The sequence below is a fragment of the Phocoena sinus genome, chromosome 8 (genome assembly GCF_008692025.1).
Source record: "Phocoena sinus isolate mPhoSin1 chromosome 8, mPhoSin1.pri, whole genome shotgun sequence".
Taxonomy (NCBI): Eukaryota; Metazoa; Chordata; class Mammalia; order Artiodactyla; family Phocoenidae; genus Phocoena; species Phocoena sinus.
This window is the reverse complement of record NC_045770.1, coordinates 60306552-60333890: the sequence shown is the minus strand read 5'-3', so window position 1 is coordinate 60333890 and position 27339 is coordinate 60306552. Positions and strand designations below refer to the sequence as shown.

General features: G+C 40.8%; 1 protein-coding gene across 10 annotated transcripts in view; it reads left to right on the top strand.

Moving 5' to 3' along the window:
- The window catches only part of NUP98 (nucleoporin 98 and 96 precursor), a 101034-nt gene extending 78881 nt beyond the window's left edge, over window positions 1-22153 (top strand). For 6 of the 10 annotated variants that reach the window (XM_032639463.1, XM_032639461.1, XM_032639465.1 and 3 more), the window contains 13 exons: window positions 1064-1246; window positions 1972-2128; window positions 4065-4494; window positions 5829-6058; window positions 7394-7660; window positions 8698-8855; window positions 9850-9993; window positions 10766-10908; window positions 16086-16307; window positions 18604-18845; window positions 19308-19462; window positions 20528-20639; window positions 20752-22152. In XM_032639463.1, the coding sequence (XP_032495354.1) occupies window positions 1064-1246; window positions 1972-2128; window positions 4065-4494; window positions 5829-6058; window positions 7394-7660; window positions 8698-8855; window positions 9850-9993; window positions 10766-10908; window positions 16086-16307; window positions 18604-18845; window positions 19308-19462; window positions 20528-20639; window positions 20752-20969 (2661 nt within the window). In that variant the 3' untranslated portion in view covers window positions 20970-22152. Of the gene's footprint in view, window positions 1-1063; window positions 1247-1971; window positions 2129-4064; window positions 4495-5828; window positions 6059-7393; window positions 7661-8697; window positions 8856-9849; window positions 9994-10765; window positions 10909-16085; window positions 16308-18603; window positions 18846-19307; window positions 19463-20527; window positions 20640-20751 lie in introns of those variants that run through there. The other 4 variants (XM_032639460.1, XM_032639458.1, XM_032639464.1 and 1 more) reach the window with 3 other exon arrangements.
- The last annotated feature ends 5186 nt before the right edge of the window (window positions 22154-27339 follow it).

Here is a 27339-nt window from a genome sequence, read left to right as displayed (position 1 = left end):
TCTTGGTTCAAAGAAATCATGAAACTTTTTTTTTTAACCACCTATTGTACAATAGCATCCATTTGAAGTTTAGCATGAAATAGGCCACTCATGAAAGATAAGCCAAAAATTGTGGAAGGTTAGTAATCTACAGATGAGATTATGGAAGAAAACTAATTGGAAGAACTTTTAGATTTGAGAATGTTTCGTAAATTGGCTTAGCCGCTTGTTAACATTTTAACCAGGTCATATGCAAGTTTAGGACATATTTAATGAATTTGCACTGAGCCAATTTTACAGTGTGTTTCAGCTTTATGAATGTTTACCTTTTCAAACCATAGACTGTTAATCATGGCTGTATCTTTAAAACTGCTTAATAAATGTAAATCTAACTCTTGACACATTTAAACACAAAGGAATTATTCCCAGATAAAAATTGTTCCTAATAGAACTTTGTTTTTTCTTTTGGGAAATTAGAGTATACGTTCGTCATCTGATATGATACTGCACAGGTAACCTTAGGATTCAGTCTCCTGAAAGATAAATTCCAGGCCCAAAATTGTGTTTGTGATAACTAGAAATTTATGTCTAAATGTTTTCTTTAAGAAAATGCAGAAAAAAAAAAAAAAAAAAAGAAAAAGAAAATGCAGAGTTACTGGAGACTTTGATATTTGTGTCTTTTATTCTCTTTTCCCAATGGCTTCTGACTGCAAGGAATGTGAGGGAAGGGTAACCCTGTATAAATCAGAAAATTATAGTTGCTAACTAAATCAAGTAAGGCATAATCTTTGTCTCAAGAAGACCATATGTTCAGTATGGGTGCTGGCTTAGGTTCCAGGCTCCAGACCATAATATTACAAAAGGGTGATTCCATGAATCCTCATTTGGATCCCAAGTACTAATAGAGGAATTTTGGGGTAATTTTTAAATCCTCTTTAGCAAATATGCTACCTCACATTATGATGGAATGGGCAGAATCTAATATTGTTGTATCATATTTTGAATAAAGTAAATATGGTCTCGAAGCTTTGTGTCTATTTGGTGTCGTTTAATGCTGCTTCCCTGATCTTTCTGCTGTCTACAGAGCCAGAGCCCAGAGGTGGAGCAGTTAGGGAGGGTTGTGGAACTGGACAGTGACATGATAGATATCACCCAGGAGCCAGTTTTGGATTCCATGTTAGAAGAGAGCGTGCCTGAGGATCAGGAACCTGTGTCTGCCTCAACACACATTGCGTCTTCACTGGGAATTAATCCACATGTCTTACAGGTGAAGTCCTAACCCACCCTTACTACAACAGGAATCCAAACTAATATTTATCTTCCCTTCATAACATCAGGCTTTTTCTTTCATTAATCACTTAAGAGCGTTGAGTGGTCGCTGGAATGGGAAAAACCAGGAATATGGCCCATGTTTAGGCATCATTTTCCCATTCGTGGGAGGAAGGCTATAGTGAGATTCAGAAGACCTGGATTCTAACCCCAGTTTTGTAACTGTTACTGTGTGACTTTAGGCAAGTCATTTAATGTGAGCACTATAAAATATTGATTTCATTTACTTTACAGAGGGGTTTTGAAGCTCTGGAAAGTGCTCCACAGGAGTTTTGTTTGTTCATTTGTTTATTTTTTCTTTTTTTTAAATTGTAGTTACAAGTTTCTTTAAGCTCTGTCTCAACTTCCCCCCCGCCTGTGCCTTTTGTCATATTATGAATTTAGCCTTGGACTTATATTTGACTTTGAAATTAATTCATTCAGCAGACGTGAGCAACTGCTGTGTGCCAGCCTCTGGTGAGACTGTATATACAAAGCAGAGGAGTTTTATATAAATTCTGTCCTTCAGGCACATACAGTGGAACAGAGTCACACAAATATACTAGCTCTGGACACAGCCTGAGACAGAGCTTTTTAAAAAATTGGTCGTTGTAAACTGCATTTTTCTTTTATGGCCTTTGGATTTGGGGGAGCACATTCATTCTATAGATATTGCCTTTTTAGATCATGAAAGCATCATTGCTTGCTGATGAAGAAGATGTAGATATGGTCCTGGATCAACGCTTCAGTCGCCTTCCTTCTAAAGCAGATACGTCTCAAGAAATCTGTTCTCCCAGGCTCCCCATTTCAGCAACTCACTCATCAAAATCCCGTTCATTAGGTACTGTAAAAGATGCTCTTTTGCAAGAAAGCTGTAAAGTCTGGCTTTTCACATATCTTCTTCTAAGCTGAGTTGACTTCTCTAGCAAACAACTCCCTAAAGGCATATGACATAATGATGCCAAGCAGAAATGTACTCTTATAAATGTACCTGTTAGGTGGGGCCAGTTTTTAAAAAACATGGTCACTGGTGCAGATGCAGAAGTTGTATGGAGAAAAAAAGCATTTGTTTTGTTGGGGGGCATGTTTTTATTTGCTTATGAGTGTGGGTTAGATAGTAAGCTCAGATTTCCTAATTTTTATCATACCTTAGAGGAATCAGCAAGTTGTCTTGCTCTGTACTCTTTTTGTGCAGTTCTAACACTATCCTTATTGCTTTCTAGGGGCAAATGTTGCTTCTTATAATGTGCAAAACTTTTCAGATTTCTACCTTTCCCTAAACCTTCCCAAATGCCCAGGACAGCAGTTGCCTGTACATTTTAAAGCTTTTCTTATCTCTTCTAGTGGGCTTGTAACTATGTGGGATTGGAGGTAGAGTATTGATATCAACAGAGGAGTTCAGCAGGTGTAATTTCAAAACGGTTTGAAAGCCAGAGGAACTACCAGGAAGATATTTGTTATATTGCCTTAAAAACTAAATTTTTGGGCTTCCCTGGCGGCACAGTGGTTGAGAGTCTGCCTTCCGATGCAGGGGACACGGGTTCGTGCCCCAGTCCGGGAAGATCCCACATGCCGCGGAGCAGCTGGACCCATGAGCCATGGCCGCTGAGCCTGCGCATCTGGAGCCTGTGCTCCACAACGGGAGAGGCCCGCGTACCAAAAAAAAACAAAAACAAAAAACTAAATGTTTATTTTTCAATTTTTTTGAGTACCCTAGTTAACTTTCCTTTTTAAAAATACTTTAATAAAGCATCAGTTAAACATTTATAGCAAGCTTTCCCATAATGAACACTACATGAAAATCTCATACTTCAGTAACTAAGTCCTTGCTTTAGACAGGAAATACATAAAATTGGAAAACAGGCAAAAATAACAAGAACTATCCTTCTGAAAGGCATATATGCAATCACAAGATGCCTCTGAAAGGCATATATGCAATCACAGATAGGTTTCTGTTGTCTTTAAGTCTGACATTGAGCACTGGAGTGGTATGAATTTGACTTTTGATCTTACCAACTTTTTATATTGACTAGGAAAGGTTACATTTGGCATTCTGATAAGGGCATGAGTATTGGTGTCAGACTTAGCTGGGTTTATCTCTTAGTTCTGCCACTTAGTAGCTTTGTGGATTTGGACAAGTCACTTAACTGAGCCCAGTTTTCCCATCTATAAAGTGAGGACTGTAGAGGGGGCTTCCCTGGTGGCGCAGTGGTTGAGAGTCTGCCTGCCGATGCAGGGGACGCGGGTTCGTGCCCCGGTCTGGGAAGATCCCACATGCCATGGAGCAGTTGAGCCTGTGAGCCATGGCCGCTGAGCCTGCACGTCCGGAGCCTGTGCTCCGCAACGGGAGAGGCCACAACAGTGAGAGGCCCGCGTACCGCAAAAAAAAAAAAAAAAAAAACAAAAAAAAAAAAAAAGTGAGGACTGTAATGTTCTTCATTTAAAGTTATTGAAGGATGAAATGAAACAGTGTATATAAATGGCTTATATAGAGTCTGCTGCAGATAAGTGCTAGATAGTTTTTTTAAATAGTAGTAGTAGTAGTAGTTGTGTTATTAATGTTGTTATTGTTGGTGACATCATCATCATTAGAATTCCTGCCTTGATTTCCTGTGTGAAAGAGGAATTTCTGTAGAGTCTGATATAAGCTACTCCTGGTCATCTATACGTGATTTAAGTAGCTTAATAAAACTATAATTTCAGCCTTGATGGTTGTTGTTGTTCAAGAATCAATAGACTGTATTTTCTAATAGTCTTTTTTTTTTTCCTTATTTTAGTAGGTGGGTTACTACAATCAAAATTTGCAAGTGGAACTTTTCTTTCACCAAGTGCCTCTTTACAAGAGTGTCGCACTCCCAGAACATCGTCATTGATGAATATTCCATCCACATCCCCTTGGTCTGTCCCTCCACCCCTGACCTCTGTGTTTACGGTGCCCAGCCCAGCCCCTGAGGTTCAGTTGAAAACAGTGGGTACACGCAGACAACCAGGCCTAGTCCCTCTTGAAAAATCTGTCACCTATGGAAAGGGGAAACTCCTGATGGACCTGGCCCTATTTATGGGACGCTCATTTCGGGTTGGTTGGGGCCCTAACTGGACTCTTGCTAATAGTGGAGAACAGCTGAGTGGCCCTCAGGAACTGGAAAATCATCAGATTGCTGATTCTATGGAATATGGATTCCTGCCTAATCCAGTAGCTGTTAAATCGTGAGTCACGTATTCTTATGCTTTTTGAGAAGGGCAACGTGGTAGGTGAGAAAAAGCTTTTCATCACCAGGAGACCCATGTTCAGGGCCCTGCTTTGTGATCTTTCTAGATATATTCTTAGCACAATTTTATTTGTATAATTAAAAGCTAAAATGATTAATAGCTCCATTTGTACCATCAAGGTATGAAGAGTATAGAATAGTTATCTAATGGTTAAACTTTAGGTGGAAAAGTAACAGACTCAAAGCTAATGCTGCAGCATTCCTTGAGTTTTCATCCTTTTTACTGCATTAGTCATTTTTCTATTTTCTCACTTAGATATTGGTAATATCTTCATAAGTAAGGTATATTCTCATTAAAGCACATTCCCTGTGTCTTAGACTTAATAAGGTAAATGTATGAACTGTGGATAATCCATACATAAGTATTTGGAAATAAGATGACATCTGATAATTATACATGTTATATATCTCTACACAGTTCCCACCATTAATATTTACATATGTATGATTATAGTTCTGTATATACTTGATATACTATATATTACCATACTGATTATATATATATATATTTAAATATATATAGTGTTCTGGTAGTCATTACCTAGTATGCATACAGTTTTTTGTAAAATTTGTAACATTTTTTTATTTACTTTTCATAATTGTAACAAACTGCTATCTTTACTACAGATTGTGACTATGATCACCTATTATTATTAGTTTTGAGAGTTGATTTTGAAGAAATAAAAAATCAACAGCATCTCTTGTACCTCACAATTAGGAATATTGATCCTAAACCCAGGTTATCCATGATGTCATGATATTTTAGAGATTGTTAATGTCAGTCCTAAAAATTGGATCAAGGCTGCTCAACTGTATGCTCATCTTAATTGAGTCACTTCTTTAGTATCTGTAAGCTTAGCCTCATGACTTTTGATACTGATAACTCATAATGAGTTAAGTGTGGTTTGAGAAACGGGTGTCCCACAGTGGCTTTTGACCATTGGATTTCATAGTATCCATATACATGCAGAGCCATTTCCAGGTCTAATTGTACTGACTCCTATGCCTATTATAATCTGGCCTAAGAAGGCTTGGGATTCTTTTTTTTTTTTTTTTTTTTTTTAAACCTTGGGATTCTGAATGCATGGGTCAGGTCATTTGCTCAATATATATCAAATAAATTCATTATAGTTTGATATTAAGAAACAAATTTTCTTTAAAATCAAAGTGGAATGTTTTGTGTCCTATTTTGTAATTATAAAAAGAAACAAAGGTTTCATTGTAGGAAAATTCTACCATCTGTCTTTTCTTATTTGTTATTTTCTCTTGTAGCCTAACTGAGTCTCCATTCAAAGTTCATTTGGAAAAACTCAGTTTGAGGCAAAAGAAGCTGGATGAAGACCTGCAATTATACCAGACATCTCTGGAGCTTAAATTAAAACATAGCACTGTCCATGTGGATGAGCTGTGTCCTCTCATTGTCCCCAATCCGGGAGTTGCTATCATTCATGACTATGCAGATTGGGTTAAGGAAGCATCAGGAGACTTACTGGAACCACAAAGTAAGTATGGACTATACTTCTAACCCTTGATGCCCCAGGAACAGGAGTAGGAGCATATGTTCATAGGAGGACACAGTTTCCTTGTGCCAATGTAGTGGTGGATGCCTGAGCTTACACTTATCTGTAGTTGAGTTGGGATGAGCAAAATCTCAAGCAGGAAGAAATCACATCATTGTTTATCATTACTCTTAGGCCACTGTTCAAAGGAACTGTAGCCAGTCACATCCCATGGGCTTATAAAATTAGATCCCTTACCCCACCCGGAGAACATAGCAGGCGAGAGATCCTACCTAAGTCCTACCCATTCTTCCATGTCCAACTCAAGTCCCACTTGTTCTTCCCAACAACTTTGGTGGTTATAACTTCCCTTCCTGACTTCTCTCACTATTACCTCTATAATGATTCTGATCATGTTTTTCTGAACCAGTACTTCCATAAAGGGCTTTTCTAATTTGGGCACTTACTATTTCAAGTAGAAAAATTACATGTTTCACACAACATTTCATGTCACTTTTACTGAAAAATGGGGACTATTAGAATGTTCCATACCACACATTTTGGGAATTGTTTATGTTCATTTCTTTGTGTTTGCTGTAGTTGTCTTATCTCTTCAAATATGTAAGTCATCTTCCCAATGCATACTTGTAAGTAGCTTAAGGTGGTAAACAGTGCTTCCTTTTTGTTTTCCTTTGTGAGGGGCAATGTAGCATTAGTGGTTAAGAGTATAGAGTTGGACTCTGAGTACTTGAGTTTGAATCCTGGCTCTGTTACATCTTGCCTGTAACCTTGAGCAAGTCACTTAATGATCTGTACCTCAGTTTCTTCATCTGTAAAATGAAGGTGGTAACTATTGTATAGTTATATTGTGTAGATGAGAGTTGGTTTACTCCTGAGTGCTTTGAACAGTATCATTTAGGCTCACTAAAATGTTAGGCTGTGCCTATAGCAGATAATAATCCCTCACAAGTTTTCAGAGCACTTTATATTTCTTAAAGCATTTTTTGAACGAATTTGATCAAATTAGAGGATTTTTCTCTATCATTTGAGACTATATGTAGGCATAATTAGGCTAGAGGAACCTGTTTAAAGGAGCCTGGAGTTACATTTGTTATGTAAGTACCATGGATACATGGAGTGAGCAGGCAATACCACACACCTCTGGAGCTTGTAAGACACAGGTGAGTGAGGTGGAGACAGATTCAGGGAAATCAACTTGAGTTGTTGTTTGGGGTATTTATTAATTTATGTATTTTTAATGCCACATTGAAGTGATCCCCTCTCTGTAGTTATTGTATGGCTTCATGTCATTGCATTATTTTCCTGTCCCTTCCTTAGTTGTGAAGCACTGGAGCCTAACGTGGACATTATGTGAAGCTCTATGGGGCCACCTGAAGGAGCTTGACAGCCAGCTGGATGAGCCCACTGAATACATTCAGATTCTGGAGCGAAGAAGAGCTTTCTCTCGCTGGCTGTCCCATACAGCTGCACCTCAAATTGAGGAGGAAGTCTCCTTAACCCGAAAAGACAACCCTGTGGAGGCTGTCTTCAGCTACCTCACGGGCAAGAGGATCAGTGAGGCCTGCTCCCTGGCCCAGCAGTCAGGTGGGGCATACCGTCCTTCTCTGCACCCCTGCCTACTTCCTATTCACTGTCCCTACCCCTTAATCGTGCGTTTGCCCTTGTCTTCTAACCCGAATGTTAAGTATAAACTTCCCAGGAAGATCGCCGGTTCCTCCAGAATAGGTAGGGACTCTGTCTTCCAGTTTTCCTTTTATAACCTTAGATAAATTTTATTTATCTATCTATTTATTTATTTTTTGGCTGTGTTGGGTCTTCGTTGCTGCGCGTGGGCTTTCTCTAGTTGCTGTGAGCAGGGGCTACTCTTCGTTGCGGTGCACGGGCTTCTTATTACAGTGGCTTCTCGTCGTGGAGCATGGGCTCTAAGCACGCGCGCGGGCCTCAGTAGTTGAGGCTCGCGGGCTCTAGAGTGCAGGCTGAGTAGTTGAGGTGCGTGGGCTTAGTTGCTCCGCGGCATGTGGGATCTTCCCGGACCAGGGCTTGAACCCATGTCCCCTGAATTGACGGTCCGATTCTTAACCACTGCGCCACCAGGGAAGTCCCTAGAATTTTTTTATTGCCTCAAGCCTTTGTACTTAAAATTTTTTATTAAAAGAGATACTGGACTCTAGAGAGTGAAAAACTCAACCATTTTCTTTATATCATACATTTGTTTTTCCTCTAGGTTTGAGTTTGCCGTTTCTCAGTGTCATTATATAGTACCTGCTAGTTGGGCATGTTTACAGTTATGTCATCTCAGTTTTCACTGTAGACCTTTGAATCAAATGATACTTCCCTCCATTTTACAGATGAGGTGCCTTGTGTAGGGTCACAGAAATAATAGTAGATCTGACACTGAACTCTGTGTACTATATAATCTATATGTAATTAGTTTAAGCTACAATACTTTGAAGGTTTTCTACCCAAGCCAAAAACGTTAAGTTCTTGATCAGTATTTTAGCACTACTGCAGAGAGCAGTCAGAGGTGTTTCTTGAGGGCCAGAAGAAATAAAATAATGCCCCCAAGTGTTTTCCCAAGTCTGTAAATTCTCAGTATCACCAGAGAACTGTTTCTCTTGTAGGTGATCATCGTCTTGCCCTTCTTTTATCCCAGTTGGTTGGCAGCCAGTCGGTGCGGGAGCTGCTTACTATGCAGCTGGTAGATTGGCATCAGCTCCAGGCTGACTGTTTCATCGAGGAGGAGAGACTGCGTATCTTTGCCCTCTTGGCTGGAAAACCGGTATTTTTCTCTTTTCTCATAAACTTACATAAATTTTCTCATAGATTCAGGATTGCTTGAGGTTAAGGCAAAGAGCTATCTTTGTAAATTGTACACTATTACATATAACTAAGCAACTTGTATTTAACTTTGAGCAGAAATATTTTCAAATTTTAAAATATTGTGGGGAAGAAATACTGGTTATATAGAAATTAAAATGTTAAAATTCACCATATCCTATATCATAGTGATAAACAACGTAATTCATTGTCTGTCTTTCTAGACATATTTTAAGTCTATTTTGACATATATGTGTGCATATTTACACTTGTTATATATTCAAATAAAATGAATTATATGTAGCAGTTCTGCAACCTTTTTTTTAACTTACTGAATATGATCATTTTTCATGTTGTGTGGCCTCTCTTTTTTTTTTTTTTTTTTTTTTTTTTTTGTGGTACGCGGGCCTCTCACTGTTGTGGCCTCTCCCGTTGCGGAGCACAGGCTCAGCAGCCATGGCTCACGGGCCCAGCTGCTCCGCAACATGTGGGATCTTCCCGGACCGGGGCATGAACCCCTGTCCCCTGCATCAGCAGGCGGACTCTCAACCACTGCGCCACCAGGGAAGCCCGCCTCTCTTTTTTTTAATAGCCACTTCTCTTCCATTTTATGAATGATGTATCATAATTACTTTAAGCCAGTTTTCTTGCTGCCTACCCATGTTGCTTGCCATCTTAAAGTCAATTTCCGAAAATGAAATCACTGATCAGAATTTATTCACATCTTAAAGTTGGCAGCTGTGGTCAATGAGTGGTTCTCACCTCTTCTCAGCACTTAACTGTCTAAGTCCACCCTATCACCTGCTACGAAGGGACTGTGTATTTTATATCTGGATCATTAACACTGCTATTTAAATCATTTAGAATCAACTTGAGTAAGTGAGCAACGTGCAGGCCTGGCCAGTAACAAGGTAATGTATAATTTAGAGCTGTGATGGTGATTTTGTCTCCTGTAGGTATGGCAGCTCTCAGAGCAGAAGCAAATCAATGTGTGCTCACAGTTGGATTGGAAAAGGTCCCTGGCTATCCATCTTTGGTATTTGCTCCCACCAACAGCCTCCATTTCCAAGGCACTCAGCATGTATGAAGAAGCATTTCAGGTATATGTATCCAGTATAGCCAAACAAAAGAGTCCTGGTAGGATTTCTGTTTTTGCCAGAAAAGTACTACAGAGAAAAAACCATCAAATCACATTTCATAATACTTTTTCCTAACTGCTTTTGGAAAAGTACCATAGAATTGAAATGGACACAGGAAATCTGATGGGAAACTTCTTCAAGTTTCTGCTTCTATTTTGTTTAATATGATGAGTTTCCACAATTTATTTTCTTACTGCTGTTTTCCTGCCTCAACATTGGAGGGTTTTTCTTCATTCCTAATGCTGTCTTATTCCTTCAGGAATTCCCTGAGATACAGCCTGACCTCGTGTTTAGTATAGCCCCAAATTAGCAGGTCTGAAATTTGCCTCTAAATATCACTATATCATATTCCTTGTCCATTTGGAGGTTAAAGGATTATTAATGTTTTTAATGCCATTATTTGGTTCTTCTCTTACTGTTCATTTTTATTGTCTTTGATATCATTTGCCAGAATTATCAGTATTTGTCAGGAAAAAGAGAACACTAAAAAAAATTGAGTGTAATAAGAATTGTGGCAAGAAAGGTGGTGGGGTTAGAGCTGTCTGAGGTCTTTGCCAGTCCATTGAAGGCAGATGGAATATGTCACTGATCAAAATAAGCTTAAAATCCTTGAAACACTCCTTTAGAGGATGTCGCACCATTCTTAATACACATCTGAGTAACTGAGACACAGTAGAATCTAGTGAAACATACTAGCAGCTGATGTATTGTTTTATCAAATTCTTAACTTCAGAATACCTCTGAGGGTGACAGATATGCCTGCTGCCCACTTCCCTCATACCTGGAGGACTCTGGCTTTGTGGTAGAGGAGGAGCAAGACTCACTGAGACCTCTTCAAGATGTCTGCTTTCACCTTCTAAAACTCTATAGTGACAGGTAAATCAGAGCCATATGTTACAGTCACTCGAGGGTTCCATGAGCCCTAGGGAGTCCTTTCCCTTTTATATGTGGTCAAATTGCCCAAAGTCTATATAAATTACCAAAATATAACTTACAGTAATTGAGTGCAAAGAGCATGGGAACTGGAATTAGAAATCTAAAAATTCCCATTTTAAATCAACTATACTTAAATGAAATTGTTTTTTTAAAATCTAAAAATTATTTTAATCAACTTTAATGAGATACAGTTTTACACATAATGAATTTGTGGTTTGATATGTTTTAATGTAATCTAACTACCATCACTATCAAGGTAACATGTACATTACTCTCAAAAAGTTACCTCATGTCCCTTTGCAATCAGTCTACACCACAGACAGCTACTGACTGACTTTTCATTACTGTAGATTAGTTTTGCTGTTATAGAATTTTATGTAATTGGGATCATTCTGTATGTTATCTTTTGTGCCTGGCTTCTTTTACCCAGCATAGTGATTCTGAGATTTATCCATGTTAATATGTGTATCAGAAATTTATTTATTATTCATTTGTTAATGGACAGTTTTCTTGTTTTGGGCTGTTAAGAATAAAGCTGCTATGAACATTTGTATCTAAAAATGTTTGTATCATTTTGCATTCCCACCAAGATCTGTAATTGCTCCATATCCTCTTCAAAACTTGGTATTGTCAGCTTTTAAAATTTTACCATTTTAGTGGGCACATAGTGGTGTGTCATTTTTGTGTGCTTAATAAGAAATTAATATAATATATTAACATGCTATGATATCTAATCAGATAATCAAAACTATCTCAGAGCTGTCTTTTTACCTTATCAGAAATACTGAGTGGTTTTCTCCAGTCAAAAGTATTAGCTCACATCTCATTTCATTTCTTTATTTAAATACTTTCTTTTAAATTAACTATATTAATTATAGAATAATACAGTCTTTTATTGTGGTAAAATACACATAATTAAAATTGTGTTTTAATTTGCATTTCCCTAATGCCCAATGGTGGCAGGCATTTTTTCATGTGCTTATTTACCATCTATCTATATATCTTCCTTGTTGAAATCTATTTGAAACCTTTTGCCCCCCTTTTTTTAATAGGGTCGCCTAATAGTTATTGTGTTGTAATAGTTCTTTATATATTTAGGATGCAAGTCCTTTATTATAAATGTGTTTTTGCAATTATTTTCTCCCAATACACAGGCACAGAAGTTTTACATTTTTATAAAGTCCAATTTATTGAAGTTTTTAAACTATAAAATCAGTTTCTTTAATAGATACAGAGCTGTAGAGGTTTTCTATTTATTCTTGAGTCAGTTTTGCTCATTTGTTTTTCCTAAGGAATTTGTCTGTTTCACCAAAGTCACCAAATTTATTAGCATAAAGTTCCTTATAGCATTTCCATATTCTTTTATTTATTTATTTATTCATTCATTCATTCATTCATTCACTCATTTTTGACCGTGTTGGGTCTTCGTTGCTGCACGCGGGCTTTCTCTAGTTGGTGGCGAGGAGGGGCTACTCTTCGTTGTGGTGCGCGGGCTTCTCATTGTGGTGGCTTCTCTTATTGCGGAGCCACGGGTTCTAGGCGCACGGGCTTCAGTAGTTGTTACACATGGACTTAGTTGCTTCGTGGCATGTGGGACCTTCCTGGACCAGGGGTCGAACCCGTGTCCACTGCATTAGCAGGCAGATTCTAACCACTGAGCCACCAGGGAAGTCCCTCCTTATTCGTTTTTTAAAATTATTTATTTATTCATTTTTGGCTGCATTGGGTCTTTGTTGCTGCACGCGGGCTTTCTCTAGTTGCAGCGAGCGGGGGCGACTCTTCATTGCGGCGCACGAGCTTCTCATTGCGGTGGCCTCTCTTGTTGCAGAGCACTGGCTCTAGGCGCACAGGCTTCAGTAGTTGCGGCACGTGGGCTCAGTAGTTGTGGCTCGCGGGCGCCAGAGCACAGGCTCAGTAGTCGTGGCACACGGGCTTAGCTGCTGCGCGGCATGTGGGATCCTCCCGAACCAGGGCTCAAACCCATGTCCCCTGCATTAGCAGGCGAACTCTTAACCACTGCGCCACCAGGGAAGCCCCCTTATTCTTTTTTAATGTCTGTAGGATGTGTGGCTGTGTCTCTTTCTTCCATGATACTGGTATTTGTGTCTTCTCTCTTTTTCTCTTGATTAGTCTGTCTCCAGCTTTTGGTTTCATTGGTTATCTCAATTAGTCAACTAGCTCAAAATGAATCATAAACCTAAATGTCAAACTTAAAACAATAACCTCTTAGAAGAAAATCTTTGCAACTGTGGGTTAGGCAAAGATTTCTTAGATACCAAACATATCCATAAAAGAAAAAATTGATAAATTGGACTTTAACAAAATTAAAAACTACTACTCATTAGACAGACTGTTAAGAGAATGAAAAGATGAGCCACAAATTGGGAGAAGATACTTGCAATTCATATATCTGATAAAGGACTTTTATCCAGAGCATGTAAAGAATTCTCTGAACTCAATAATAAAACAATCCAATTTAAAAATTGGGGAAAATATTTAAAGGGATGCTTCCCCAAAGAGGACGGACATATAAAGCCCATGAAAAGTTTTTATCAGTAGACATCAGGGACATGCAAATTAAAGCCATCATGGGATGCCACTACCCATCTATTAGAATAGCTAAAAATTAAGACACCTGCACCAAATGTCATCATGGAAGCAGAGCATTTGGAATTCTCAACCCTGCTGGGGGAAAATGTAAAATAATACTGGCACTTGGAAAAACAGTTTGGCGGCTTAAAAAGTTAAACATATGGCTACATACATATGATCCAGCCATTCCACTCCTAGGTATTTACCCAAGAGGAATGAAAACATATGTCTATTTATATGTTGATAGCAGCTTTATTTGTAAAGGTCCAAAACAGGAAACAACCCAAATTTCCATCAACAGGGATTAGATAAGCAAATTGTGGTACATCTATTCAATGGAATACTATCTCAGCAGTAAGAAAGAATGAACTGTTGATAAAATGCAACAGCATGGTGAATCACAAAATACTTTTACTTATTTTTGAAGCGGTGAGAAAAAAAAAATACCCCCAAAAATGTACCTACTGCTTGATTCTAATTTATGTAAAACTCTGGAAAATGCAAACTAATCTATAATGATAGAAAGATCAGTGGTTGCCTGGGAAGGGTAGGTGTAGGGAGGGGCAGGAGAGAGGGATCACAGAGGGACTTAAGGAAACTTTTGGAGGTGATGGGTATGCTTGTTATCTTGACCTTGGTGGTAGTTTCACAGGTGTATATATATGTTTAAACTTATGAAAATTGTACATTCTAAATATGTACAGTTTATTGTATGTCAAATTTTCTTATTTATTTATTTATTTATTTTTGCGGTACGCGGGCCTCCCACCACCGCAGCCCCTCCCGTCGCGGAGCACAGGCCCCAAACGCACAGGCCCAGTGGCCATGGCTCACGGGCCCAGCCGCTCCGTGGCATGTGGGATCCTCCCGGACCGGGGCACGAACCCGCGTCCCCTGCATCGGCAGGTGGACACTGCGCCACCAGGGGAAGCCCTGTATGTCAATTTTTTTAATGTCAAAAAAAAAGAAAAAAGGAAGAGGAAGAAAAGCATATATCTCAAAGTGTCAGAAATAGAGAAACCAAAGCCTGAATGAGATAATAAAGTGTTCTTCTCATGTAAGGCAGAATTGCTATGACTAAAACCCTTACATAAACTGTAAGGAACTGCACTGTATAATGGCCGCTATTCTCATAATACTACTTTAAATTAGTTTTTAAATATAATTACTTATTCACACTAGCCATATTTCAAGTGTTTAATGTGGCTAGTGGCTATCTTATTGGTCAAGGCAGATTATAGAACATTTCCATCATCACACAGAGTTCAGTTTGACAGCACCGGTCAAGAAAAACTACTCATTACTTGGGGAGGTGTTAGGAACTTGTAAAATGTCTGGGATCTGAGGTGAAAGGGAAAAGTTTTGGTTGATAATCAAGGCCCAGGTCTTTAAAACTTTTAGGTGTGGGATCTTAGTTCTTACTGTTCTTATGGTCTGGGACTTGGAAGCTAAGAACATAAAACAACAACAAAGAAGACTAGTTAGCTGTTCAAACAAACAGGTGAAGTAGCATTCCAGCAACTTCAGATAGTAAAACAACCTGAAAGATACTATATATATTTTTTGATCTTTATTGGAGTCTAATGGCTTCACAATACTGTGTTAATTTCTGTTGTACAACAAAGTGAATCAGCCATATGCATACATATGTCCCCATATCCCCTCCCTCTTGCGTCTCCCTCCCTCCCATCCTCCCTATCCCACACCTCTAGGTCATTGCAGGGCACCGAGCTGATCTCCCTGTGCTATGCGACTGCTTCCCACTAGCTAACTATTTTCCATTCAGTAGTATATATATGTCGATGCTACTCTCACTTCGCCCCAGCTTCCCCTTCCCACCCCATGTCCTCAAGTCCATTCTCTATGTCTGCATCTTTATTCTTGCCCTGCAACTAGGTTCATCAGTACCTTTTTTTTTTTTTTTTTAGATTCTGTATATATGTGTTAGCATATGGTATTTGTTTTTCTCTTTCTGACTTCACTCTGTATGACAGACTCTAGGTCCATCCACCTCACTACAAATAACTGTTTCGTTTCTTTTTATGGCTGAGTAATATTCCATTGTATATATGTGCCACATCTTCTTTATCCATTCATCTGTTGATGGACATTTAGGTTGGTTCCATGTCCTGGCAATTGTAAATAGTGCTGCAGTGAACATTGTGGTACATGTCTCTTTTTGAATTAACGTGTATTTTCAAAATTGTTAAGAAAAGTAATTGATACTACAGTGAAAGAATGGAAGGGAGAGAGTTGTGAAGACTCCCTGTACCAGGATGGTAAAAATAGACCAAACAACTACCAGCACACCTGGTAGAAGAGCCACCGAAGACGAGGTGCCTTGGTTTTTGGTAGATCGGTAATGTGGCTGAACCTAGAGGAGGAAGACTATAAGGCTTATGATGCTTCTGCTCCCGGCTGCCTGCCTTTATTGTTTTGTAAGCTGTAGCTGAGACAGTTGACTCGTCCAGTACAGGTGGGCTGCTAGCTGGGTTTGGTAACTCTCAGCACATTCTCCTTTGCAGACATTATGATCTCAACCAGCTGCTGGAGCCTCGAAGCATAACAGCAGATCCTTTGGACTACCGTCTAAGCTGGCACTTGTGGGAGGTGCTGCGGGCTCTTAACTACACCCATCTCTCAGAGCAGTGTGAGGGTGTGCTGCAGGCCAGTTATGCTGGCCAGCTGGAAAGTGAGGGGCTCTGGGAGTGGGCCATCTTTGTCCTCCTGCACATTGACAACTCAAGGTGAGTAAGAAGCCATCAAACACACTGGTTGCATCCAGCGCTACAGGGCAGTGCCAAAGGAATCAGTCTCTTAGGGTTCAGTTCAGCAAGTAAGTGTTTAGAATGTATTTTTGGGTCCAGCCTTGTGATAAACCTTAAGACAGTTCAAGCTGCAGCCCAGACTGTCTCTGTATTCATGTGAACACGTTAGAAAGAAGATTGCCTTTGGTTAAGTGCCAAATCGTGCTATTTATCATAAGGCCTCCCAGTAGTCCGAGAAGGGAGAAGAGATCTCTGTGAACTGCAGAATCTCTGAGTCTCTCTAGAGATAAGATTCAAAGTATGTGTAAAATTGGTATAGGAAATAATTAAGTGGGAAGGAAAGATATGCCCGGGTGGAGAAACCCCATTAACTAGGCACAAATTCCTTGAATGTGGCATGTTTAGAATTATGCAGAAATAGTGCTGTCCGAGTTGGATCTGTGGAGTAATGGTTGGCAGGGAGGGCCCCTACTTTTTCTTTACTGGCCCTTCCCTTTCCATCCACCCACCCCTATCCCTCAAGTTTGATAGTGTTGTATTTACCTATTTACCAATACAATCTTGCTTAGATGTGTAATGTTTTGGTTCTTTGTGCTGAACAAAAACCAGAGAAACATCTCTGTTCCATGCTTTGAATGAGATGAAGTTGGAGGTTTTTTGTTAATGGTAGCAGCATGGCATAACACTAAGAACAAAAACATTTATATAATACTTTGTTATATAATGCTTTTATAGATCTTTATACACTCTTGCAAGTACTTTAAATATATTAACTCACTGAATGCTCATAATGAACCTATGAGACACTCTTACTGTCTATTTTATAGATGAGCAACCCAAGGGATAGAGAGATTAGGTAACTTTTGTTCAAGGTCACATAGCTACTAAATGGCAGAGTGAGCCTTTCAACTCAAGACACCCAGAGTCTGTGCTCTTAATCATTGTACTATTCTATCTGTCATGTCTTAGGGCATGGAAAGAAGTTGTTTTGTAGTCAGAGCTTTCTAAATTCTGGCTCCACCATGTACTCACTTTGACCTAAGGTAGAGCTTACTTCACTTTTGACTTTGAGTAAAGACACTCTGTAGACCTCAGTTTTTTAAAATATTAATCTCTATTCAAAGGTGACTGTGGAATTAAAAGTGTAAAGCATCCAGCACAACCTTACTTTTAAGGAATTTCTCTTTCCTCTTGCTCCTTACCAGGAAACAAAATGACCCCAGAATTTTCCTCTGAGTTTATTTAAACACACTCATGGAGAATTTCACATGGTAAAAGGCTGGCTGATGGGATGATTGATGATTGGCTGTGGGAAAGCAGATCCTATTTCCTAAAGGGGAGGAAAAAAGGAGGCAGTTGTCATGAGATTGGGAGTCCTTTGAAAAAGCTAGGAGTTGAGAAAAGACTCTAAGATGAGGAGAATAGCTTTGATCTGAAATTAAAATGACTGATCCTTTGGCCCAGACACAGAAGGACTCTATTTAAGTGGCCTTGAGAGCAGAAAGATTGAGTTTAGCCTAAGTCTAGCAGTAAAGAGAAAATGAATTAGGAAGGCTGATGACTTTTAAGGGAAAAAAACGACCTGGAAGAGACCTTATGTTTAAAAACTACTTTGTTTTCTTGCATTGACCACGTAAGAGAGAGGGCAGGGAGGAGGTTAGGAATAAACTGCAGAGTGCTTGGTGGATCTAGAATTCCCCTATCCCAGTCCTTCATCTCCTGTTAGAGAAAGGAAACAAAGAAATGAGCCTACTGGGATGAACACACACACACTACTATATATAAGATCGATAAACAACAAGGACCTACTATAGAGAACAGGGAACTCTACTCAATATTCTGTGATAACCTATATGAGAAAAAAATCTAAAAAAGAATGAATATATGTACATGTATAACTGAATCACTTTGCTGTACACCTGAAACTAACACAACATTGTAAATCAACTGTACTCCAATAAAATTTTTAAAAAGGAAAGAAATGAGCTGAGTCAGGAGAAAACCTTTTCAGGGTAGTGGGCAACCTTCCCAAGAGTATTCGTTTTCAGACTTTTTTGACCTTGAAAATATAATGTTTTTACAGAATGCTTCTATTCTGTTTCATTTTAAAAATTAATGCTGGTGTGATAGCTTTTTAAATGAAGTTTGAGGTGATCCGCTAAGGGTCAGGACCTGCAGTTTAAGAGACTGCCTCACGGGCCACTGTGAGCTGTCTGAGGCAGCCTTCTCCATCAGTGAGAATAAGATTTATCCCAGCTGACCTTTCCTCCTATAGCATGCGTGAGAAGGCTGTTCGAGAGCTGCTTACGCGGCACTGCCAACTGTTGGAGACCCCTGAATCATGGGCTAAGGAGATTTTCCTGACCGAGAAGCTTTGTGTGCCTGCTGAGTGGATTCATGAGGCCAAAGCAGTGCGAGCACACATGGAATCCGACAGGCACTTGGAGGCCCTCTATTTATTTAAAGCGGGGCACTGGAACCGCTGCCACAAACTCGTCATCCAGCACTTAGCTTCTGGTGAGTGCTTCAGACTAGGGCCTGTGTCTCCTGGAATTACCCCCAATTCTTCCAGTCTCTGAGCCCATGATGAGTCAGGCCAGAAATGATGATCAGAACAGGGTATGGCAGACTTGAATCAGATCACACTTTGTAAAAGCTCTCTGTGCAGAAGATGCTTGGTAAGGGTGAGGGGCGGGGTCAACAGCAATATTGTTACATTCCCATTTGCCAGGAATATTCTTGATGTTCACTAATTATGTTAAACTCTTTGTTTATTTAGGGAGTTTTATTCAGCAACACCAGAAATATCTGTTTGGGAAACTGAAGCTAGAAATTCTTCACAGTTTTCTTAAGAGAATTTCAAAATATCTACTGTAATTCTCAAGTCTGACCCAACATAATTTTCCCTTTCTTCCTGTCTTAGATCTTTCTTCCATGTCCTTCCTTTGTGCACTTTTGGTCAATGTTTTGTTTCTTCAGATGCCATTATTAACGAGAACTATGACTACCTGAAGGGGTTCTTGGAAGACCTGGCACCCCCGGAGCGCAGCAGCCTAATCCAGGACTGGGAGACATCTGGGCTTGTTTACCTGGACTACATTCGGGTCATCGAAATGCTCCATCATATACAGCAGGTGCCTGAGTTCCTTAAACCACGGCCTAGTTTCCCCTTTCCCTGGCCCACAGAGCCATAGCGACCTCCAAAGACTTGAGCAACGACTTAAAAAACTCATTGACAGAGATAGCACTGTCAGTGTAGGAGGGATTTTTTTTTTTTTTTTTTTTTTTGCGGTACGCGGGCCTCTCGCTGTTGTGGCCGCTCCCGTTGCAGAGCACAGGCTCCGGATGTGCAGGCTCAGCGGCCATGGCTTACGGGCCCAGCCGCTCCACAGCATGTGGGATCCTCCCGGACTGGGGCACGAACCCGTGTCCCTCTGCATCGGCAGGCGGACTCTCAACCACTGCGCCACCAGGGAAGCCCAGGAGGGATATTTTGATGAAGCTAATTTGATGTAGTTACTATGACAGCTCTATCAAAACTTTAAAACGTTTTTTGGTGCTTATTGCCAAGTAGTGTGTACAATGGACATTCCTAAGCCTTGTCCATAGTCAGTCTCCTCCCCTTGTTCTCATCTTTTCCCCTAGTTTTAAATGAGAAGCTTAGGGTTGAGAGATAAAGTAAGGTCAGAGATTTGGTGAGGATGTTTCACATAACATTTGGCATGAAAGTAATTGATTTCTGTTGTTAACAAAGCCACAATTCCTGTTACTATCTGCATAATTAAATGCTGATTCTTAGTTGGAGTCAGGAGACTTAAATTAAGTGCTGGCTTGGGCTCCACCTCTCACTGTGTGCTCTTAAGAAATCAATACCATGTTTGTGAACCCAGATTTATGTAGATTTTTGGTGCAGTGTTAAAGCCTAATAGTTACATGGTTCACGAATGGTGATTTCAAGACTTGCCCAATCCTAGGCCCTGTACACTATATTGTTTTCCTGTTGTGTATAATTGCTAAGGTCTCATCTTATCCTCAGCGACTAGACTGGATGGTGGTGACATGGCACTGCCGGCCAGCTTCTTGGGTTTTCCCCTCCCTCACCTCACTCTTGTTTCAGAGTGTTGCATAGTCAGTCTGTGGGTAGGATTGGAGTGATGGGAGCTCCTCTTGGCCTAATTGGTTCCTCTGCTTCTTTGTAGGTGGATTGCTCAGGTTATGAGCTAGAGCAGTTACATACCAAAGTGACCTCACTGTGCAACCGGATAGAGCAGATCCAGTGTTACAATGCCAAGGATCGCCTGGCTCAGTCAGGTCAGCCTCTCGCCTCCTCCCCCTTCCTGCCTGCTCATTGCCTGTCTTTATGATTATTATACCCACATCTCACCCCCAGTCCTTTGGTGCTTACTCTGCTCTCTTTCTCCAGACATGGCCAAACGTGTAGCCAACCTGCTGCGGGTGGTACTGAGCCTTCAGCATGCCCCTGATGCAACCTCCGACTCAACGCCAGACCCTCAGCGAGTCCCTTTGCGCCTGTTGGCTCCCCACATTGGCCGGCTCCCCATGCCTGAGGACTATGCCTTGGAGGAACTGCGCAGTCTCACACAGTCCTACCTGCGGGAACTGACTGTGGGGAGCCAGTGAGCCCCAGCCTCCGCGCACCACACTCACATGCCGATTCACACTCACTACGCAGAGGTCCCCTACGTTGAGTTGATTGGCACCATTTGCCATTCTCTGGGTTGGCCATGGAATCCACCCTCCCTTCCTGCTGCCCAAGCAGCAACCTCCAGTTGTTCACGGCTTTCTTAATACTAAACACAGCATAAGGGCTTTTGGAACCCCCAAAAAAGGATCCAAGTCTCTTTTTTACCATCCTCAAGACTATTCTTTTTTTTTTTTCCCTTTCTTTTTGTAAATGGTCAGTAAAGCGTCGGTAAAGCACCTTTGGCAGAATTCCCGCACCCCCTGAGAACCAGGGAATGCTTTTCCTCCCTCAGCCATTCTGGATCTTGTGACTCGATGCCAAACTGCTACCCTACTCCTACTCCTGCCCTTTTATACTAGGACTCTTTAGAAGGAGTGGGACAGGTGATGGGACAAATGTGTTGACCTAGGACTGTCCTCCCTTAAGTGAACTATCCACACAGAAGGAAGGAGAATCTGTCTCTGAAGTAGGTTGTTGATTAACACTGACTTTTGGCGTCAGAAGAGAGTTGGACTGAATTAGGAAGCAGAACAGGGTCTTTCTGACCCATTTAGGGTAGAAGTGAGTGCCTGCCATCGAGGGGTGGGGCTTCAAGGCTTGATTGTTCTTCCTGCCTTGAACGTTCTGTGAACACCAAACCTTCCCCGTGCAGGAGCTCTTGGTACCAGATCACACATCTCTGGGAAACTCCCAGAATTCAGTTTGGTGCCTGGTTTTCAGTCATCTTGCTAGGCCTCCTGTCTGGATTTGCCTGAAGAGTTTGGATGAAACATGGCAGGTTGGGTAGCCCTCCCTGTCCCTCCCACTTTAGCCCAGAGCATTTCCCACCCTCCATTTACAGTCCCAGATGGTGAAACCATCACTGAGGCAGGCAAGGATCTGGGCTTCAGGGGGAGGCAGGGGGCTTTTGCTACACTGCTGCCCACAGTTGTGGGGAGCCCCAGGTAACGGTCTGAGACTGTGGTGTGAGGGCTGTCACAGACAACATGGCATGCCTCCCTGGGTCTTCATGCATGAAGATTACAGAAAGGATTTTATTAAAAAGTGTATATATATATATATATATATATATATATATATATATATATATATGACCTAGATTATTTTCCTCTTTTTCTGAAGCTACTTTCTTAAAAAAAATAAAATGAAATGTTTATAGCATTCCTGGTATTGGCTTTCCTTTTGTGGTTTTGAGCCTTCTTGTCCCAAGGAGCTTTATGGTGGCCTTGTTTAATTTGTACTCTAAAGAGAGACTGACCGTGGGTTAATGAGAGAATAGTTGCAGACTAGATCAAAGGCTAGGTTTATAAGAGTCAATTTTGGGGTGAGGGGGTTGAGATTATTGATGGATCCTGACTGCTATACATTTATTTTTATGCGCTTGGATTCCTAGTGGGGAATGGGGCAGGGTTTCAAATTGCCCAGTGGTATATACTTAGTATTCAAAGCCTCTCTGCTCTGGGGTTTTTGTTTTTAAACCTTGGCACTTCATCTTTCAGCTTCCATTGTGTAAAAGAGATAATGATCCCTGATGTTGCTGCTTCACAGAGCTGTGCTTGAGAGGGATCAAATGAGGCTGATGAGTAGGTTGGTTGGTTGGTTGTGTTAAATTGAAGATATGAGCAATTTCCAATGAGGATTAGGCCAAAGATTTCTGGGACATCGATGAGATGAGCAAGCAGTGGCTGGGGCTTCCCTTTAATTTGGGCCCCTGAGGATAAGGGTTACTCAGCTGGGAATCTCCCACCATTACTGACTGACTGTGAACCTGAGCAAGTGAGTCACGGAGCATTTGCTGGACTTAGAGCAAAGAATTTGTTCTGTGTTCCTCACCAGAGGTGTTTTGTGAAAAGTGAGTGCTTTAGAAGTGGTTTGCCTTTAGAAATGTTAAGCACTGTGAATATGGGCAGTATTTCCTCTTAGGACAGGTATTTCTTTTAAAAAAAAAAAAGACAAAAAAAACCCTCTAAGTCAAATATTTATCACAGCAGCTATTTGCATCACAGAGAATAGACTTAAAGTGAACAATAAAGATGATAAGCAGTCTCTTCTATGTTTCAAAATCGCATTGAAACATATTTTTAAAAATTTAAGTTTCTCAAAAATATAAAAATAAGAACCAGTTGTCTCAAAACTCAACAGATCTGTGGAATCCACAACTTCATACAATGTTCAAAGTATTTCCTCAGCAGAATGCTGGAATAATGCCAAAATCAAAGTTAATAGAGGTCTGGAGATTAAATGTTGGATTAGCAGAGCCAAGACCTGCAGGTGTAGCTGGTCTTTTTTAGATGTTTGACTCGTTTTGTTACTTTGTATTTCCAGGAAATTACTTCAGATTTTTAAAATTTGTTGTCTTTCAGAGAACCAGCTCTCAGACTTAACAGTTTTATTGGAGTTCTGTATTGTAATATATTCATTTCTGCTTTAAACATTCATTTCTTATGCTTTCCTAAGGGTTTTTAAAAATCTTTTATTGTAGAAATTTTCACCCATGCAAAAATAAAATGTCTCAGTTTTTCAATCTTATTTAATCTTTACCCCCATTCTTATTCCTACCCACGCACCCACCATGGTATTTCTTTCTTTTTTTTTTTTTTTTAATTTATTTTGACTGCATTGGGTCTTTGTTGCTGTGCGTGGGCTTTCTCTAGTTGCAGTGAGTGGGGGCTACTCTTCATTGTGGTGTGTGGGCTTCTCATTGCGGTGGCTTTTCTTGCTGCGGAGCGCGGGCTCTAGGCACGTGGGCTTCAGTAGTTGTGGCTTGCGGGCTCTAGAGTGCAGGCTCAGTAGTTGTGGCGACCGGGCTTAGTTGCTCTGCAGCATGTGGGATCTTCCCGGACCAGGGCTTGAACCCGTGTCCCCTGCATTGGCAGGCGGATTCTTAACCACTGTGCCACCAGGGAAGTCCCTCACTATGGTATTTCTAAGGGAGATCATCATTTCATCAATACCTAAGCATTTCTAAGATAAATTTTTATAAATATAATCACAATACCATTGTCGTACCTAACAAAATTAACAGTAATTCCAAAATATTAACTAATACTCTCTGCATTTTCGAATTCCCCAGTTGTCTCAAAAGTAAAATCTTACTACAGTTGATCTGTTTAAATTAAATCAGGATCTAAACAGGGTCCACACTTTGCATTTGGCTGATAAGTCTCTTAAATCTCTTTTAACCTATTAACAGTTCTCCTCTCTCCTTTTTTAAATGCCCTTTATTTGATGAAGTACTGGGACATTCATCCTTTAGCATAGAGGGCCAGGGGCTTCTAGATTTGGCTGCTTGTGCCTCTACCTCCCTTACTTGCTGTATACCACTGGTTAGATCTAGAGACTTGATTAGATTCAGGGTCCTTCTCATAGGTAGTGCTGTGTTTCATCACTATGGAAGACACTGTCTTGCTGTTCTACTTTTAGTGATGTTAAGATTATTGATTCAGGTGTTGTCAGCCTGATTCACCCTTTCTAAAGCTTCCATCAACCTTCCACCTAATAATCATGACCAAGATTCACTGTTTCATCATCGCACATTCCTTATCTTTTTATATGTGATGATTCAGTATTTTCAAAATAGAGACTAAAATCAGTTGTTGTTCAGGTACTTTTTTTTTTCCAAAATGGCTTTTTAAAAATAACCCACCAACTTTATTTTAAAATAAATTTATTTTTGGCTACTTTACTGCTTTGTTGCTGTGCGCGGCTTTCTTTAGTTGCGGCGAGCGGGGGCCACTCCTCGTTGCCATGTGCGGGCTTCTCACTGCAGTGGCCTCTCTCGTTGCGGAGCACGGGCTCTAGGCGCGTGGGCTCAGTAGTTGTGGCTCTAGAGCACAGGCTCAGTAGTTGTGGCGCATGGGCCTAGTTACCCTGCAGCATGTAGGATCTTCCCAGACCAGGGCTCAAACCTGTGTCCCTTGCATTGGCAGGCGGATTCTTAACCACTGCACCACCAGGGAAGCCCCCCACCAACTTTTAGAATTATTTTTTTCAAATTAACATTTTTACCCTAAAACACACTAAATATGTTATAAGAAATATTTCACCATTTTTTCAGGTAAACATACCAATTTTTCTGTAACTCTCCAGTCTATTCTATGTATGTGATATTTCCATGTGTTTTGAAGCACTCTTGAATTTAGCCTTTATTTTGGCCTAAAGGTATTCTGCAAAATGTTGCTTTTAAATGTAATTTGAGGGTAAGACAACCTTGTGCCCCCAAAAGATTGAATAACTGCTGAAGAAAATGGTACGGAAAGAAAAATGCATCTTTTACTCCGACACCCATCCCTACAACATCTGCCACTCTTTTTTTTTTTTTAATTTATTTATTTTATTTTTGGCTGTGTTGGGTCTTTGTTGCTGCACGTGGGCTTTCTGTAGTTACGGTGGGGGGGTTACTCTTGGTTGCGGTGTGTGGGCTTCTCATTGCAGTGGCTTCTCTTGTGGAGCACGGGCTCTAGGCGCGCGGGCTTCAGTAGTTGTGGCACACGGGCTTAGTTTCTCTGCGGCATGTGGGATCTTCCTGGACCAGGGCTCGAACCCGTGTCCCCTGCATTGGCAGGTGGATTCCCAACCATGGCACCACCAGAGAAGCCCTGCCACTCACTCTTAAGTCTTGTCTTCCTCCTTTGTTTTTGTTTTGTTTTTTTGGTTTTGGTTTGGTTTTTTGGCCGTGCCGCATGGCATGCGGCTTCCCGCATGGCATGCGGCTTCCCGCATGGCATGCGGCTTCCCGCATGGCATGCGGCTTCCCGCATGGCATGCGGCTTCCCGCATGGCATGCGGCTTCCCGCATGGCATGCGGCTTCCCGCATGGCATGCGGCTTCCCGCATGGCATGCGGCTTCCCGCATGGCGGGATCTTTAGTTGCGGCATGCGAAATCTTAGTTGCAGCATGTGGCATCTAGTTCACTGACCAGGTATCAAACCTGGGCCCCCTGCATTGGGAGCACAGAGACTTAGCCACTGGACCACCAGGGAAAAGTCCCTACCTACTCATTCTTGATAGTCCTCTTGTTTTCGTTTTTCAGTCCTCATTTATTTCTTAAATCATATTACATATACTTAATATTTTGTTTTTAAAAGAGGCAGTATAATTGTAGTATAATGTAGTGTAGGGATGGACTGTTTACCCCAATTATGTTCAAATCCTGGGTCGACTGGAATATCCTATGGAATCTTGGCTAAGTTATTTCCTGTGCCTCAGTTACCTCATTTGTAAAATGGAATCAATAATAGTATTTACTTCATAGGGTGTTGTGAGAATTATGGATTAATATATGTTAAAGTGCTTAGAGCACTGCCCAAAATATATTAGCTACTCAAATTATCATTAATATGTCCAATATCTGTGATCTCTTGCTTGTTTCTATGAGTGTTTTTGTTTCAGCTAACTCATTCATGATGGATTATGATTTTTTTAATATTAATTTATTTGGCTGCGCAGGGTCTTAGCTGAGGCACGAGGGATCCTTAGTTGCAGCATGTGGGATCCAGTTCCCCGACCAGGGGTCAAACCCGGGCCCCCCGCACTGGGATCTCAGAGTCCTAACCACTGGACCATCAGGGAAGTCCCAATATTTTTTTTTTTTTTTTTTTTTTTGCTGTACGCGGGCCTCTCACTGCTGTGGCCTCTCTCCCGTTGTGGAGCACAGGCTCCGGATGCTCAGGCTCAGCAGCCATGGCTCACGGGCCCAGCCGCTCTGCGGCATGTGGGATCCTCCCGGACCGGGGCACGAACCCGTGTCCCCTGCATCGGCAGGCGGACTCTCAACCACTGCGCCACCAGGGAAGCCCCCCCAATATTTTTGATAACATCTTTATTGAGATAGAATTCACATGCCATACAATTACGCATTTAATGCGTACAATTAGTTTCGCTATATTCACAGAGTTGTGCAGCCATCACTACACAATCAATTTTAGAACATTTTCATCCTCCTAAAAAGAAACGCCATAGCTTTCAGCCATCATTCCCCAACTTTCCCAGACCTACACAACCACTAATCTACTTCCTATCTCTATAGATTTGCCTGTCCTGGACATTTCATATAAATGGAATCACACAATATGTGACCTTTTGTAACTGGATTCTTTCCCTTAGCATAATACTTTCAAGGTTCATCCATGTTGTAGCATACATCGGTACTTCATGCCATCTTATGGCCATATGGTACTTGATTGTATGGACATACCACCTTCTATTTATATATTTCATCAGACTCTAACACCACATAGAAAAACTAAGTCAAATTAGATCAAAGACTTAAATGTAAGACCTAAAATTATAAAACTCTTAGGGAC